Genomic DNA, 15,213 nt, shown 5'->3' on the forward strand with positions numbered 1-15,213 from the left:
TGCCTTTTTTGGCCTTTGGGGTCCTGTTGTTTTGCTTGATGATTTGCATGAAATTTTTGGATAATACATAAAGTAGCTTATCTACCATGTTCTCAATCTGCTATTTTTTTAAGTTTTGGTTCTATCGGTTTTCACTGTGCTTTGGTAACATGCAGCAGAGGTGTGCCTCATTCCTATAGCTCTGGTAAGGGATACTTTATCAGGTTTTGCCCCATTTGGGTCTAGGGTAATGATGACAATAATGACAGCTGGTATTTATTGAGCATTTACTATGTGCCAAGCACTGTGGTAGGAACTTTACACTGTTTATTTCATTTAATCATTATAAATTTATTATTAGCTACAGCAGATCCACAGTCCCTTATCCGAAACCCTTAGGACTAGTTGTGTTTTTCAACTCAGGGTTTTCCATATTTTAGAAGAATGACATGGGACATATAGCACATAGTAGGTAACCCTTGGCAGGGTTTTGAGAGAATCCTCATAACCAAGCACATTAGCATTTCTATACCATATACAAATGGACCTTTACATGAAGAGAGATACATATTATAAGTTGCTTCAAATTCAGGTCCATTTTTGCTGACCAGAATTATTTTTTTTTAAATGACTTAATAGCTTTTTGCCCCCACCAGTTTTTAGATGAAGAAACAGACCTGGGGAGACTGAGCTGCCCAAGGGTCGCCTGCTCCCAAGCGCTGAAGCCCAGGGCCATACCAGCTGGCTCAGGCACCCAGACCTCTCAGGGGCATCGCTCCGTGCTCTGGCTCGTGGGACTCCACTGGCACTCGCGTCATGCAGGCCAAGACAGAGGTGGCGGGGGAGCTGGTGGCCCACTGGTTTCTGAGCCTGCAGCAGCTACTGTCGGTGTGGACAGCTGCCCTCTTACTGGGAGAGACCAGAGAATCTACTACAGCTCATGTGATGTGACAATTTGGCCAGCTTCTGGGGCAGTGGATTTGTCATTTGAGGAAATGTGTAGGACATCTGAGTCATTAGAGGCAATCCATAGGATGGGTGGGCGTGAAACTACGGAAGAATGTGGTAGACTTCCAGGACAGCAGGAAAACAGCAATTATAATCATGCAATAATGACAATGAAAATAATACCAGCAAAAGTTATTGAGCATTTATTATGCACCAGGCACTGTGCTAAGCACGTTAATCTCAGGCAGCACTAAGAGATGGGCACTGTTCTTTATCTCCACTATACAGATGAAGGAAACTGAGGCCAGGAGGGGTCATGTGACTTGCCTGCAGCTAACAGGCGAGCAGGCGCAGGGCTGGGGCAGACGGAAGTCCTCCTGACCGCAGGGCTTGAGTGATTAGTGATAATGTTGCTTGTCTGGTCTGCCGGGTGACTGAGCAGGAGGTCATTCTGTGTGCTCCCTCATTCTTGTATTTCACCCAGGTCAGGGGTTCTGGGGGCTCCCTCGAGCCTGAAGCTGTTAGGGCGGGACTCTGCAGCTTCCGAGGGTAACGGCTCCACGGAGCGGTGCCGGCGACACAGGGATCCCAGGGCCTCCAGGAAGAGTGTTCTGAAGGAGGAGGACGTGGTGTTGTAGAGGACAGGTGTCAGAGCCGAGCTAACGTAGAAGAGCGTGTTGGTCACCATGTAGAAGTAGTGATAGAAATCATAGAGTGTGCTGCAGGGGAAACCAGAGGGCCAGGTTAGAGGACCTGCCGCTTCCCCACAGTGTCCCCTTCCTGCTGGAGGGTCCTCTCCTCCAATGGGCAGGTGAGGAAGCCTGTCTTCTGCTGTCAGGAAGCACAGTGTGAATTCGACAGAGTTCCATCACCACCAGCTGCCCTGGGCTGCGCCCTCCACCCAGCCTCTGTGACTTGCCATCCCCGGCTGTGGCTCCTGGTCCAGCCCACTGCGACGCCAGGAGCCCTGTGCTGCCAGGTGTGGTCAAGGAGACGTGGCTACACGCGGAGCTCCAAGTCTTGCTGGGAAGCCGTGCTCCCCATCACAGAGATCTCTGAGATGGGGAACATGGGCCTGGTGGCTCGTGCTGCACACGTGTGTGTGTGTGTGTGTGTGTGTGTGTGTGTGTGTGTGTGTGTGTGTGTGTGTGTAGGGGCTGCTGGCAGCTCCCGAGAAGCAGGGGTCCACGTGGGCTCTCTATTCTCCTGGATGTGTGACCCTCACTGTGATCAGGGGCACAGTGATGTCCAAAAGGCAGACAATGAATTCTCGTCTCTGCTCCCACCCTGTCACAACATGGGGTACACGTGCTGGTCTCTGTCTAAGGGGCCTTTGTGTTAGCTCAGGAATCCAGCTCTGAGCCTTCCGCCCTCTCTCTTTGTAACAACATGGCCTGTGCGCCCCTCTTCCTAGCCTGTCGGCTTCTTCCCAGCCTGCAGTCCTGACCACCACCCACAGGGCCCAGCCAGCTCAGAGAGGCTTCTAGATAATGCCTTGTTCTCCATACCCAGCTGGGAAATGTTGAGAGGGCACAGATGGGGCAGGGTGGCTGGAATGCAGGCCAGAGTTCCCCAGGAGCCAGCAGCTGAGGGTCCCCCTGGAGAGCCATGGAGACCCCAGGCCCAGCCCAGGGCCCTCCCTGTGTGCTAGAGCCCTTCCGCCACACTCACTCAGTCCACTTGTCATCTGGGACGTAGCAGTACATGAGCCTGCGGGCATGGTACGGCAGCCAGCAGATGACGTACACAGCCACGATGGCCCCTGCAGAACAATCGAAGAGAGAGACAGTGACAGAAATCAAACACATTCTCAGGTATGCCGTCTCCCGGGGAGAAAGATGCCAAGGTGACAACACATTCCCCTCTAACTTGTTCCTGGAGTCAAAGGGTTGGAAGGGAACTCGAAAGTTATTTGATATATCCCTATCTGAATCTGTTCTCAAACCTTGCAAGTGACTGTCCACTTTGGCCATGAGCTGGACATGGCATGCTTCTAGACCCTCCTCCTGGCCCTTAGAATATACTCCCAACTCAGGGCTAGATATTGCCACCTGGTTGTCTAGCCACATATGCAGCAGAACTTGTGTTTTTCCTGCCTTAGGAAGCCTCTGTTCCCCCTGCATCCACTCTATGAAAGAGCTCCTCCTTAGCATCTCTCCTCCCCATTCCTTCCCTGTCCCCACCGCTACTGCCCTAAGAGGCAAGAGGCTCTTACCTCCTTCCTACCAACTAGATGGCAGGCTCCCAATCTTCCACCCTCCTGCTCCCACTCTGCCCAACCGGCAAACCCACTGTCTAGCCCAGCATGGCCCCTGTGGCAGCAGGAGCCTGGGAGAAGTGCACAGTATGGGGCCCTGCAGTCTGTTTACAACTCTCCAGACCATTCTTACATCAGCTTGAGGAGCACCATTTAGCCCGTTCTCCAAAGAGCTCATGAGTGCAACAGATCTCAAAAGCAAATCTCCCCTGTCACTCCTGGACACTGACTCTTGGAATGACCACCCATTGTCTATAAAAGGAAGCCCCACACCTTCATGTGCTGACTTTGTGTTACTTCCACAGTGCATTACCCATCTCTGTCCGTGCACAGGACCGTGGTGGTGATGAGAGCAGAGACCTGTCTTGTACCCAATCCTCCCAGACCTCATTCAGTGCCTGGGTTAAAGCAGGTGCTTGAAGAGACCTCTGTTTTCTTGTTTCTCTTGCAAGGCCATATTTTCCCAGATACTTACAAAAACAAGCAAGCAAACAAACGTAGCCATATTATAGTAGGGGAAGTGGAGAGTTAGAAGGGAACTGGATTTGGAGACCCAGCCAGTCTGAGAGCCCACAATTCCCAACTGCAGTTCTTTTTTTTTTTTTTTTTTTTTGAGACAGAGTCTCGCTTTGTTGCCCAGGCTAGAGTGAGTGCCATGGCATCAGTCTAGCTCACAGCAACCTCAGACTCCTGGCTCAAGCAATCCTCCTGCCTCAGCCTCCCGAGTAGCTGGGACTACAGGCATGCGCCACCATGCCCGGCTAATTTTTTGTATATATATTAGTTGGCCAATTAATTTCTTTCTATTTTATAGTAGAGACGGGGTCTCGCTCTTGCTCGAACTCCTGACCTCGAGCAATCCGCCGGCCTCGGCCTCCCAGAGAGCTAGGATTACAGGCGTGAGCCACCGCGCCCGGCCTTCAACTGCAGTTCTTAACTATAATTTCTCCTTGTGTTCATCCACAGGGCTGGGCCTATTGAAGAGTGGCCAGGTGTCCGCGTGCCCGTCTGTGTGGCTTCCTGGGCCAGCTCAGGGGTTTCAGGTGCAGAACTCCCATTCCTTCCTGCAGTTAGCCCAGCACGCCCTACAAGAAGCCTGTGGACTATACAGTTCCCCCCGGGGCATAGGATGCAGGAAGCCTAGAGAGAGGTGGGGACTGGCTAGGGATTAGCGGAGGTGGCCCTGCAACGGGCTCCTTCCTCTCGGGGCCAGGTCACAGAGGACTTAACTGAGAACCTGGACGCTGCGCTGGAGGCTGCGGATCCGACTCGCGTCCTTATGTCTCCCCAGGCCGGCCAGGCCTCTCGGGGAGAGGGTCTTCCTCCACGCGATGAGGCCAAGGAGACCCTCCTCACTCAGCAGCTCCAGGCGGCTGGGGGCAGAGCTGCCGGGGGCAGAGGTGGACGGCCCCTGGGAGCAGAGGGCCAGCAGGTGGCTCACCGTGACCCCGTTCAGGAAGGTGGTGAGTGCCAAGGGGAGCACGAAGGACACCAGCACATTCACCTGTGGAGGTAATTCCCAGGGCTGAGGGGCGGCTCCGGGGGCCTGTGACTCCGGTCATAGGCTGTGCCCCAGGCCCGGAACGTGCACCAGCCGAGGGAGCGACAGAAGGGCTGGAAGGTAAGGGAGAGAAAAGTCTCAGAAAGTGGGAAGCGAGCAAAGAAAATGGGAGAGAGAAGAAAATTTGGGATTAGTTTAGGACACTCATCATCTAAATAGCAGGGGTTCCAGAAAGAAAAAGAGAAAACAGAGGGGAGGAAATATGAAAAAACAAAACGCATCCAGGAAGGTTTTCCCAAAATGGAGGGAGCTGAGCTTCTGGACTGAAAGGCTGCCCGGGCGCCCGGGACAATGGCTGGAAATGGATTCACATCATGTCTCCTTCTTATATTTAGCACCCTGGGGATAAAGAGACGATCCTGACAGCTTCCGAGGACATAAAACAGGTCACATAGAAATAAATTTCAGAAACAATTTCTGACATGCAAATTCTCAAACTTTTTACCTTCTGTGGACTTTTTCTCGGGTCTCAAGAGGTTACAAGAACATAATGTTCCATCAAAATAAGGTTATAAACCAATAAAGAAGAACACCTAGGGTTCAAAAATAGGGTACCCAACAGAGGAGCCAGGAGCGATGGCGGGGATTTTTAGGGGGCCCCCCGCGCAGATGGGAGAGTTTCCAGGGGTCCCCTTGTGCACGGAGAGCAACCAGTAGGATTGCATCAGGAGGCCGGAGGGCTCTCAGGAGGAATGGAAAAGAAAGGATGAAACTGGTAGGTCTGAACATATGGCGACAGTATTTACACTTCTGGTGGAGAAGTGGAAAATGAATTAGGAGTAGGTAATAGAAAACTCAGCAAATGAAAGACTATGCATTATTAACTGCAAGGAAAACAAACAGAAGTTGTATTGGAAAAAAAATACAATGAAAATATACGACATGGCTCATCCGTGAAGAATGTTTACGTAGTCACAATTATGTAAAGACTGAACATAAATTTAACCAAACACAGTGAAATGATTGAACCTGAAGGATGGGGGGGGCAGGAGTAGGAATAGAGGGAAGTGCTCATTTTCGGCAGGTAGAAGACAGTGGATAAAATTTAAAACTGGGAACTAGAGCAAGCGTGTTCTTTAGGAACATGCAGGCAAAGAGCAGAGAGTGTAAGGGTGGGTGGCTTTGCTCCCCACCAGAGAATATGAATCAGAGTATGGAGAGGTGGGGGGGGGTGCTGCTTAGCCTTGTATTATTATGATTTGATACTATTTGACTTAGGAAAAATGAGTTTATTATATAATACCCTGTGTTTTAAATGTTAATTTATCTTATTTATTTATGAGACAGGTCTTTACTCTGTCACCCAGGCTGGAGTGCAGTGGTGCAGTCATAGCTCACTGCAACCTTGAACTCCTGGGCTCAAGCCATCTTCCCGTCTCAGCCTCCCGAGCAGCTGGGACTGTAGGTGTGTGCCACCAAACCTGGATAATTTTTTTATTTTTTGTGGAGATGTGGTCTCACTATGTTGCCCAGGCTGGTCTCGAACTCCTGGGCTCAAATGATCCTCCCACCTCGGGCTTCACCTCCCAAATTACTGAGGTTACAGGCATGAGCCACTGTATCTGGACTAAATGTTTAATATTAAAAATTCAAAATATGTGTGTTATAGGGTTTTTCTTCATCAGTTCTAAGGCTCTCTTACTCCTTTCCCTTTGTAAACATTTAAAAAAAACTGAACAATATTTTAATGTCACTTTAAAATCAGTATAAAATATCTGAGTTGGGCGCTATATGTTTTTCAGGAGTTATCATTCATGCTTTTTCAGCTCACGCATGCTCACAAATCAGCAACGCCAAGGGAAAGACGTTTAACACACTGCACATGACAATCATTTCAGTCTGTTGAGGAACCAAGCAGGTTTATAAAATGACAACACACTTAATTACTATCAAATTGTAGCTTTAATACCAGTCAAGACAAAGGTGGAAAGTAAAAACATATTCATAAGTTAGTAATTAACCTTTGGGAGTTTTGACATCTTTGTGGGAACACTACGCAGATTTTTGTACTTTCAAAAACTATTAGCAATTTTTTGGACAAAAAATACTGATTAATGTGAACAACGAATCAACTCGCTATGGCATTAAGAAGAAATTAGGATGGAAATAATCCTAATTTGAGTCTGGTTATTTTGTTGTGTTAACAAATATTTTGTTTCGAGTGAAACATTATTGTCTGTACTATTTGTCCAATAACACTGCTACACCGAAAGAATTAAAAGAATTCGTGACATGTAACATCAAAAGCTCACCCTGGTTCATTTCGCAGCTTCCTTGCTTTGGCCAGCTTAAACCATGTCAAGGAAACTATGCAGGTAGCATATTCACAACACAAACCCTGCTTGGCACTTTTGTTTTCCCCCAAGCCCAACTCCAAAATAGGTACAGTCTGGAAGTCCCTACTCCAGTCTGTGACAAGTGGTGGGCCTTGGCGCCCAGGCGTTTGGGGCATGTGGCTGTCGGATTCATTGTCACAGCCGCACCAGGGGCCAGCAGGTTGCTGCAGAGTCAGGCCTGAGCAGCAACGCACTGACTTCCACTGAGGCTCAGAGCTGCATGGAGGCCGCTGGGAGGCAGATGAGTGTCCCCTGCTGCTCTGTGGCCTTGATGTCATGTACTTGGGCCAGCAATGGGACAGGCAACACCGGGACTGCACTGCTGAGATGTGAGGGCAGGATCAATCCTCCTGACTTAGTGGCAGTCCGCTGTCCTGATCCCTCGGTGGCCGGTTCTATTTGTCTGCTTACTGTTCTGCAGCTGGTTGTTTTTTCAGGGTGTGTTTGCTTTTGTCTCCTTTATCATCAGGTAAGGACTTGGGTAAGGAATTTGAATACCTGCAAAAACGTCTGATATAGGAAATGGATCTTCTGAAAATTTGGGATCCTGCCCAGCCAGTCCTGCGTAACTGTCTTTATGAGGGACCACAGTGAGCAACTTCTGCTGCAAGCACTGTGCTTTCCCCTGGGTTTAGCTGTACGTTCTCCCATGTCCTTCCCGAGGTTGCAGTTGCCATGTGCACTTCTGAAACCCTTCATTGACGTTGAATGTTCAGGCCTCTTTATTCTAGCTGCACAAAAATCCCATTAAGCTGGAGGTTCCGCCTAGGTTGTAATGGGGCTAGAGATTACTGGTTTTGATGATCATAAATATTGGTTCTGACATTAGTAGTTCTGCAAATACGTGCCCCATAGCCCATATATCGGCAGCTTTGGGTTAATGTCTTGCTCCAATAAATAGTTCTGGGACTCAGAACCAGAATCTTACAACAGCTAGATTCAAATCCGCTAAAGGCTTCAAAGGTGAACTAAAATATTGGGTATAGCCCATCTCAGCAACTTAGATTCTTCTTTGCTCAGGATCTTCACCCATAATTAAAATATTGGCAGCTTCCATGTCCCTGTGAGACACCCAGTTAGCATGCAGGCAGCAATCACATCTAGGATCTGACATAATAGTGGCTTCACTATCCCCCAAGGTGGCTTCTTGTTTGGGTTAGAAGCTCTGTGACACTAGAGGTTGACACTAGAGGGCCAGAGGTTGAACAGAAGCCATATCAGCGTGAGACAGAAACACTTTCTGAAAAGAGAGGACATTTGAACACTCAAGATTGTGAAGAGATCACCTTTCCTGTTGGTTTTATAGATGTGATCTCAAAGGCTGCAGCTGCCTGAGTGCCTTCCTGCAGTCCCCTGACCTGGTTCCTTGGCCTCAGAGGCTGTGACAATGTGGCTTTAAAGAGAAGCTGTCCAATGAATGGAAACCATTTGAGGACCTGTGGAGTCCTCTCAGGTGGAAAAACAAGGCAGGAAAGAGAAGAAGGTGAGCGTTTAGTGAGGACAGGCTACACCTGAGCACTTTCACATGAGCTCACTTAATTGTCACAGAGGATGCCACTGGCCACACTCTTGCCCTGTGGACAAACCTGTGCGTGTGAGCCCTACCCACAGACACCTAGACACCCTTTTCTGAGTCAAAGATGAACAGCAGACGCAGGGACTCCTGGGAGCCCTGAGACCCTGATCTGACCCAGGGTCCCAGGGGCAGCCCCAACATTCCTGACTTCGTCTTCATTTTGGCTGATGCCACTTCCAGTTGTGTTTCTGTCACTTGCAACATAAAGAGCTCTGACTAAAACCCTCACCAGCCTCTGTTTATAGCCTCTACAATGGCTAAATTCTTTAGTTTCAGAAACAAACGCTAATTTCCTTTTAAAAGAGATAAACTTGGCCGGGCGTGGTGGCTCACGCTTGTAATCCTAGCACTTTGGGAGGCCGAGGCGGGCGGATTGCTCAAGGTCAGGAGTTCAAAAAAAGCCTGAGCGAGACCCCGTCTCTACTAAAAAAATAGAAATAAATTAATTGACCAACTAAAAATATATACAAAAAAAAATTAGCCGGGCATGGTGGCGCATGCCTGTAGTCCCAGCTACTCGGGAGGCTGAGACAGGAGGATTGCTTGAGCCCAGGAGTTTGAGGTTGCTGTGAGCTAGGCTGATGCCACGGCACTCACTCTAGCCTGGGCAACAAAGTGAGACTCTGTCTCAAAAAAAAAAAAAAAAAAAAAGAGATAAACTAATAAATAAACCTTTATCAGGCATTTGGCCCCCTTGTCCCCTCCCCTCCAAGCCTGGCCCAGCCCTCGATCCCCCACATCCTCGGGGTTCCTTGGTGCCCGTCATGACCCCCATGCCCCCGGGGAAGCCACTGCAGACAGTCACTCGTGGCCGTTCAGGGCGAGGAGCCAGGGGGCTCTGGCTGAGCCTGTCAGGGAGGAGCTGAGTGGTGGAAGGGATGTTATTTAAGGAAATGAGAGGTGACAAATTCAGTGGAAAGAAGGCCCCGCTTCCTGGAAAGCCGCTCTACAGAGGCACACTTCTGAGGATGACCCCGTGGCTTCAGTGGACCCTGGGCAACTGGAGAAGCCACACGCTCAAGACCTGGGAGGAGCCTGGCCATGTTTACCCCTGAGGAGAATCCTCCCCTCCCACATCTAGGAACACTTGGGTTGAACAAAGTGGCTCCAACTGAACGCCCGTGAAATGTTAAGACATTGCTGACGCCCTCGGACTTCTGATTTCTCATGCGAGAAAAGCAGGTCGGTGAGGGAAACCTTCCGTGTGGCCCTTCGGTCCTCTGTGCCTGCCCAGCAGGTGGACAGGTGGACACAAATGAGGGAGGGACCTTCAGGGAAAGGGAGCAGGGGACTTCAGAGAGGGCTTGCGACCCTGTAGGCAGCTGGGCTTCCAGCTGCAGAAGGCAGCTTAGAATCAGGAGAAGGGGGAGCCCCATGTAGGGACGTGGCATGTGAGCCCCCTACGCAGCCCCCCACGCCTTGACGTGCTCACGCGGCATCCTCCACACGCTCTCATGAGCTCCTGGGCAGAGAAGGGTCCCGGCTTTGGTCCGTCAGGTCTCCTGGAGAGCCAAGGGGGCTTGGAGAGGCCTGGGCCACCTCCGCCTTTCCCACTTTCCCCGAAGTGCTGGACACACAGGATCTCAGTCCTACGTGACCAGAGCAAAGGGACCTGAGGGCTCTTGGCTTGTAGAACCATGCAGAACCAGAGACAAACACTCTGAAAGGTGAGTATCACTTTCAGAAAATGCATTACAGAGTGCCATACAAATGTCACATGCAGAAAGAATTCAGAAGAGAGGGGGAGAGCGCCCCAGGAGTTGGGGTGTTGAGAGAAGGTGCTAGGGAGGTGGTGAGAGTACAACAGCAGCACTTAGAGGGACAAGAAGGGCTGGAGGGGAGAGAGCAGAAGAAAGAGCTTTTATAAAAGCCAGAGATCAGGCGCAGGGTGGGGAATGGGGGAGCAGCGGGGTGTAATAGGAAGCGCAGTTAGAACTGATCAGGAGATCAGGAGAGAAGCCCAGAGCACCTCCCCCATCCTCGCCCCGCCTCCAGGGAGGTCCCCTCCAGAGCCATAGCGGGAGGTGTCATGAAATCTGTACTTTCACAGGCTCTCCGGGCAATTTTATACCCGTTAACAATTGAGCACCACTCTCCTAAGAGTGGGAGGAGCACGGACTTCCTGGTTGATTGTGAATTCAAATGGCGACTTCTCTCAATGCTTCGCCTTGGCCAAGTCTCTCCCCAAGTCTTTTGTAAAAAGGGGCAAGGAGACCCAACTTCCTGGGTGGTGGCGAGCGTCAGGGTTGAAAATGTCTGCTCCGGGGCGGGGCGGCTCCCTCCTTCCCCCGCCCCCCTTACCTGGATGAAGACCTGCAGCGTGGCGCGGCTCACCAGCACGGTGCACACGCGCGAGGCGGGCTCAGGCTCGCCGCCCGGCGTCTCCAACTCGTGTTTCTGCCCCATGATCACGGCCATGGGCAGGGCGAGGCCGAGCGAGGCGGCCCAGACGAGCGCCAGCAGGCGGCGGGTGCGGCGCGGCGACAGCAGGCGGCGGGCGCGCAGGGGCTGGCACACGGCCAGGCAGCGCTCTGCGCTCAGGCTGGCCACGCTGAGCACCGTGGCGTAGGCGCACAGCTCGCGCACGAAGTAGTAGCCCCGGCAGCCCAGGTCGCCGAAGACCCAGGGGTAGTGGAACCACACGAAGTTGTAGAGCTCCATGGGCACGCTGACCAGCAGCAGCAGCAGCGCGGAGAGCGCCAGGCTGAGCACGTGGTAGCGCAGGTGCCCCGGCCGCGCCTTCAGCACCACGTGCACGGACAGCGCATTGCCCGCCGCGGCCAGCGCGAAGATGAGCGCGTAGAGCGCCGTGAGCAGCACCTTGGCCCAGAGGCGCGTGTCCACGCCCAGCCGGGCGTCCAGGCTCAGCCCCGCGGTGGGGCTGGGCGGCGGGGGCCGCGGGCGGCTGGTCTCCATGCCGCTGCCCGGGCTGCGCTCCCTCCCTCTCACTGCCCAGAGACTGGGCGAGGTGCCTGGTGAGCCAGCGCCGCCTCCTCCCGGGGAAACTTCAGAAGTGGGAGGACACGCCCCCAAAGGGTGTCTCTGAGCCACATGGGCTGCCAGTGCAAGCCTGTTCGCGAGGGTCGCACTTCTTGGTTCCGTTCCATTCAGGGAGCGCGTGCTGGTGGAAAGCGGGCCAGACTCCACCACTGACCAGCTTTGTGACCTTGAGCAAGGCTTTTAAACCTCTCTGAACTTAGTTTTGCAACTTGAAAATATTGTCTGCGTTGCAGAATTTCTGTGAAGATTGAATGAGTGAATCTGTGCGAGAGTTTTTACTTGTCGCACAAATAGACGTGGAGATTTTGTCTTGCACCTGGGCCTGTGTGTGCCTGTTTTCTGCGTGTGCAGTCCCAGAGGGACTTGGGAAAGACTTTGCCAGCACTGCAACGTTCTGGAATGTTATGGGTCTTGCTAAGGTGCTGTTTCAATGCCGCACTAAAAGCCTCAAAGAACTCCTTTGTCACTGACAGATACATACTTTCCCAGTCCTTTGAGAATGTCATTTCAGTTTCCCTTAAGTTTAAGGATCCCATAGGGATGAATATTAAACACATACTTTTTGAAGCAAATAAACAGTACCAATACATTTTTAACTTTTTAATGGGTTTCATATAGTTCAATAAGGCCTATAGGACCTGGGAAAAGGCAAGATTTCTGCTTCTCTCTGGACGAATTCTGCAAGTACTTAGTCTCCCAAGGCTTAGGCTGGTATAGCAGAGAGGACTCTGAGCTTGCAGTCAGAAGAAGGGACAGGTCTCAATAATTAATAACCTCCCTGAACAGAAAGCACCAGGCCCAGAAGGGTTCACTGATGAATTCTACCGAACATTTAAGGAAGACATTATATCAATTCTCTACAATCTCTTTTCAGAAGCTAGAAGCAGAGGGAATAATTCCTAACTTATTCTATGAGGCTAGCATTACCCTACTACCATAATCAGAAAAAGACATTACAAGGAAAGAAAACTATGCATCAATATCTCTTATGAACATAGGTGCAAAAAATCCTCAACAAAATGTTAGCAAATTGAATCCAACAATGTAAGAAAGCACTCAGCACACAGAAGGAACTCAGAAATGTCAATCCCAAATCTCACCCTTTCCCTCAAAGGCCAAAGGAAAGCAAAGTCATTATGGGGTTGAGAGATCAGGGAAGGCCTCCTGGAGGAGGGGGTTTGACCTGGGCCTTGGAAGTGGACAGTTTGAAAAGGAAGAAAGCAGGAGAGACGAGCTCCAGGAAGGAGTCACCGCAAGAGCTAAGCTTTGAAAAACAGGAAAACACAAAGAGCTCTTGGGGGTTCATGGGTGACTCCCAGACCCGCCTGCTGCCAGGTGTCCCACGGTGTCCTGTGGATTCCTGACAGCCAGGGGGCTCCCAGGGAAGCGGCTCAGGGGAAATTCAGCGTGGTCCTGGCTATGGGCACCAGAGGGGACGGAGGACGCGGAGCTCTGCGGCGGGAAAGGTTGGAGGGCGGGCAGCCCACGGCGGTCGGGCAGGAAACGGGCTCCGCTTCCTCCTCTGCGAGCCGGTGCTCTCTGCGCCTCCTTGAGAAGGGCCTGTGAGGGTTCTCAGCTGTCACCACTCACCGGAGACGTCGAGGACTTTCATGCAGGGCCTCAGGCATCCCCACAACGGCCTTCTGAGGGAGAGAGTCTATTTTTTCCCTGGACTTTCCCAGGCAAAGAAACAAAGGTTCCCAGAGTTTGGGTGGGTTGCCCTGAGTCACAACGGCGTCCAATGGGCAGGGTCAGTCCAGGAGCCCAGGGCTGTCTGGTCCAGACTGTGGGATTCAACCACTATGCGGACCTTCCGGGGGGCCCTGGAGCAGGCTCAGGTCCCCTTCAATGGTCACTTACCCACTTCTTTGCTCACCATCCAGGCAGTGCCACTCTCAGCAGCCTGACATAGCAGTGGGACACATGCCACTGTGACCGCCTGCTCCAACACCTGCTGCCAGCAAGGGTGTGAAATGTTATAACTCCTCCCAGCCCAGAGCCCCGAGGCCCAGGGCCAAGGTGCAGCTGTCTGCAGGCCCCCTGTCGCCGTCTAATCGATGTGCTGCCTCCCGCTGTGCTTCCGATCAGAGCGACTGTCACCTGTGCGCGTGGTATGCTTCCATCAGATTTCTGGCCAAATGCTAAACATGGCCAGGTATAATTCCTCATAATCTTATCACTCATGGGTCATGAGGTTCTTAAAATATCTTGACAGGATGAATTAAAAATAGTAAGAGTGCTGGTGACCCAGCTCGCTAGAAGTGTCCCAAAGCGTTGTTATTTTCGCCCTTACACTTAAGGACGTTTCGGGGCATCGGAGTATGGGAGCTATTGCCGGTGGTTCCTCACCACCACTCCCTGAGCTCTCCTGGGGAAGAGCAGGCCAGGGGCATCCGTGTCCAGGTGGCCAGGGTCATGGCACAGGGACCTGGGATGGCAGAGGCCTGGGATTGAGCCCACCACGCCCTTAGCAGGTGCATCCTCTGAGCTGTCGAATGAAGCAGTTGCAGGCCACCTGTTGCATGAGACGGGAGAAGCCAGGTACCTTTCGTGCATGTTCTCATTTTGTTCCCGCATCAAGCCCAGATAGATCTCAACAGGGCCCCTCTGGAGGGAATGAGGAAGAGGAGCCCCAGTGAACTCAGGGAAGGCCCTCTGGGAGAAGGAAGGAACTAGAGACTGTGCTTCGTGGTGGTAGGGAGAGGTTGAGTCAGGAAGCCTCCCGCAGAGCCTTCCCCCTTCACGGCCTCGTCTTCACCCCAAACTGTGCTCACATGGCGCTCTCTGCAAGTCCCTTCCCTCAGCCTGCCGTGCTCCAGGCACAGAGTCCTCTCCCTCGGTGGCTGTCAAAGCAGATGGTGGCCTGGTGCCCACTCTCAAGGTGCACCTGCTGCCCGGCCTCCCTGCAAACCACCCTAGTACTGCATGCTCGCTTCCCCAGCACAGCCCCCTGAGCCCTCCCTGCCCTGCTCTGGACAGACTCCGAGATGGCAGGGGCTGGAATTAGACCGAGAGCATTGTCCCTGTGGTCACCCTGGCCCTGCTTTGCCACTTCTGGGCTTTGGAGACATGGTCAGTTCTTGAATCTTCTGTTTCTGTCCACAGCCTTACAGGGCTGCTGCGAAGACTGTGTGCTCTGCTCCTTCAGTGCTCAGCGCGGGGCCTGGCACGTGGGGAGTGTTCACCCCTGAGTGCTGTCGCAATGGCAGGCGGGGCTGAGTGCCACTCATGTGACCCTGGGCCCTTCCCCACCCAGGCCCCCTGCAGGGGACAGAGAGGGACTCCCCAGGGCTTTCAGAGTACAAAGTGGAGGGGCTATTATCTAGAAAGCACCAGGCCCAGCCCTCAGCCCTCGAGGTGGACTTTGCCTCCACACTTCCTCCATCAGTTCCCCAGGGAGACCATGGGGACGTCCCCCTGCCTCAGAGAGCTGGAGTGGGGACATGGTGAACATGACGAGCACAGGGCCCACCCCTGGGGTCCCCTTCCAAGTTGACAGAAGCCAGCGGCGTCTTCTGGAATCTCTGCATACCGGTGCTGCTCTCCCGGTGCTGCC

At 52.2% G+C, this 15,213-nt stretch overlaps 1 protein-coding gene across 1 annotated transcript; it reads right to left on the bottom strand.

The window, feature by feature from the left end:
* Positions 1-1,109: 1,109 nt before the first annotated feature.
* On the bottom strand, positions 1,110-11,616 carry NTSR2 (neurotensin receptor 2). Its single transcript, XM_012781061.3, is given in 5 exon segments — positions 1,110-1,491; positions 1,493-1,646; positions 2,599-2,689; positions 4,415-4,688; positions 10,959-11,616. Coding segments are annotated over 5 exon segments (1,365 nt in total). The 5' UTR covers positions 11,574-11,616; the 3' UTR covers positions 1,110-1,260.
* Positions 11,617-15,213: the final 3,597 nt, after the last annotated feature.

This window comes from Microcebus murinus, chromosome 3 (genome assembly GCF_040939455.1).
Source record: "Microcebus murinus isolate Inina chromosome 3, M.murinus_Inina_mat1.0, whole genome shotgun sequence".
NCBI lineage: Eukaryota > Metazoa > Chordata > Mammalia > Primates > Cheirogaleidae > Microcebus > Microcebus murinus.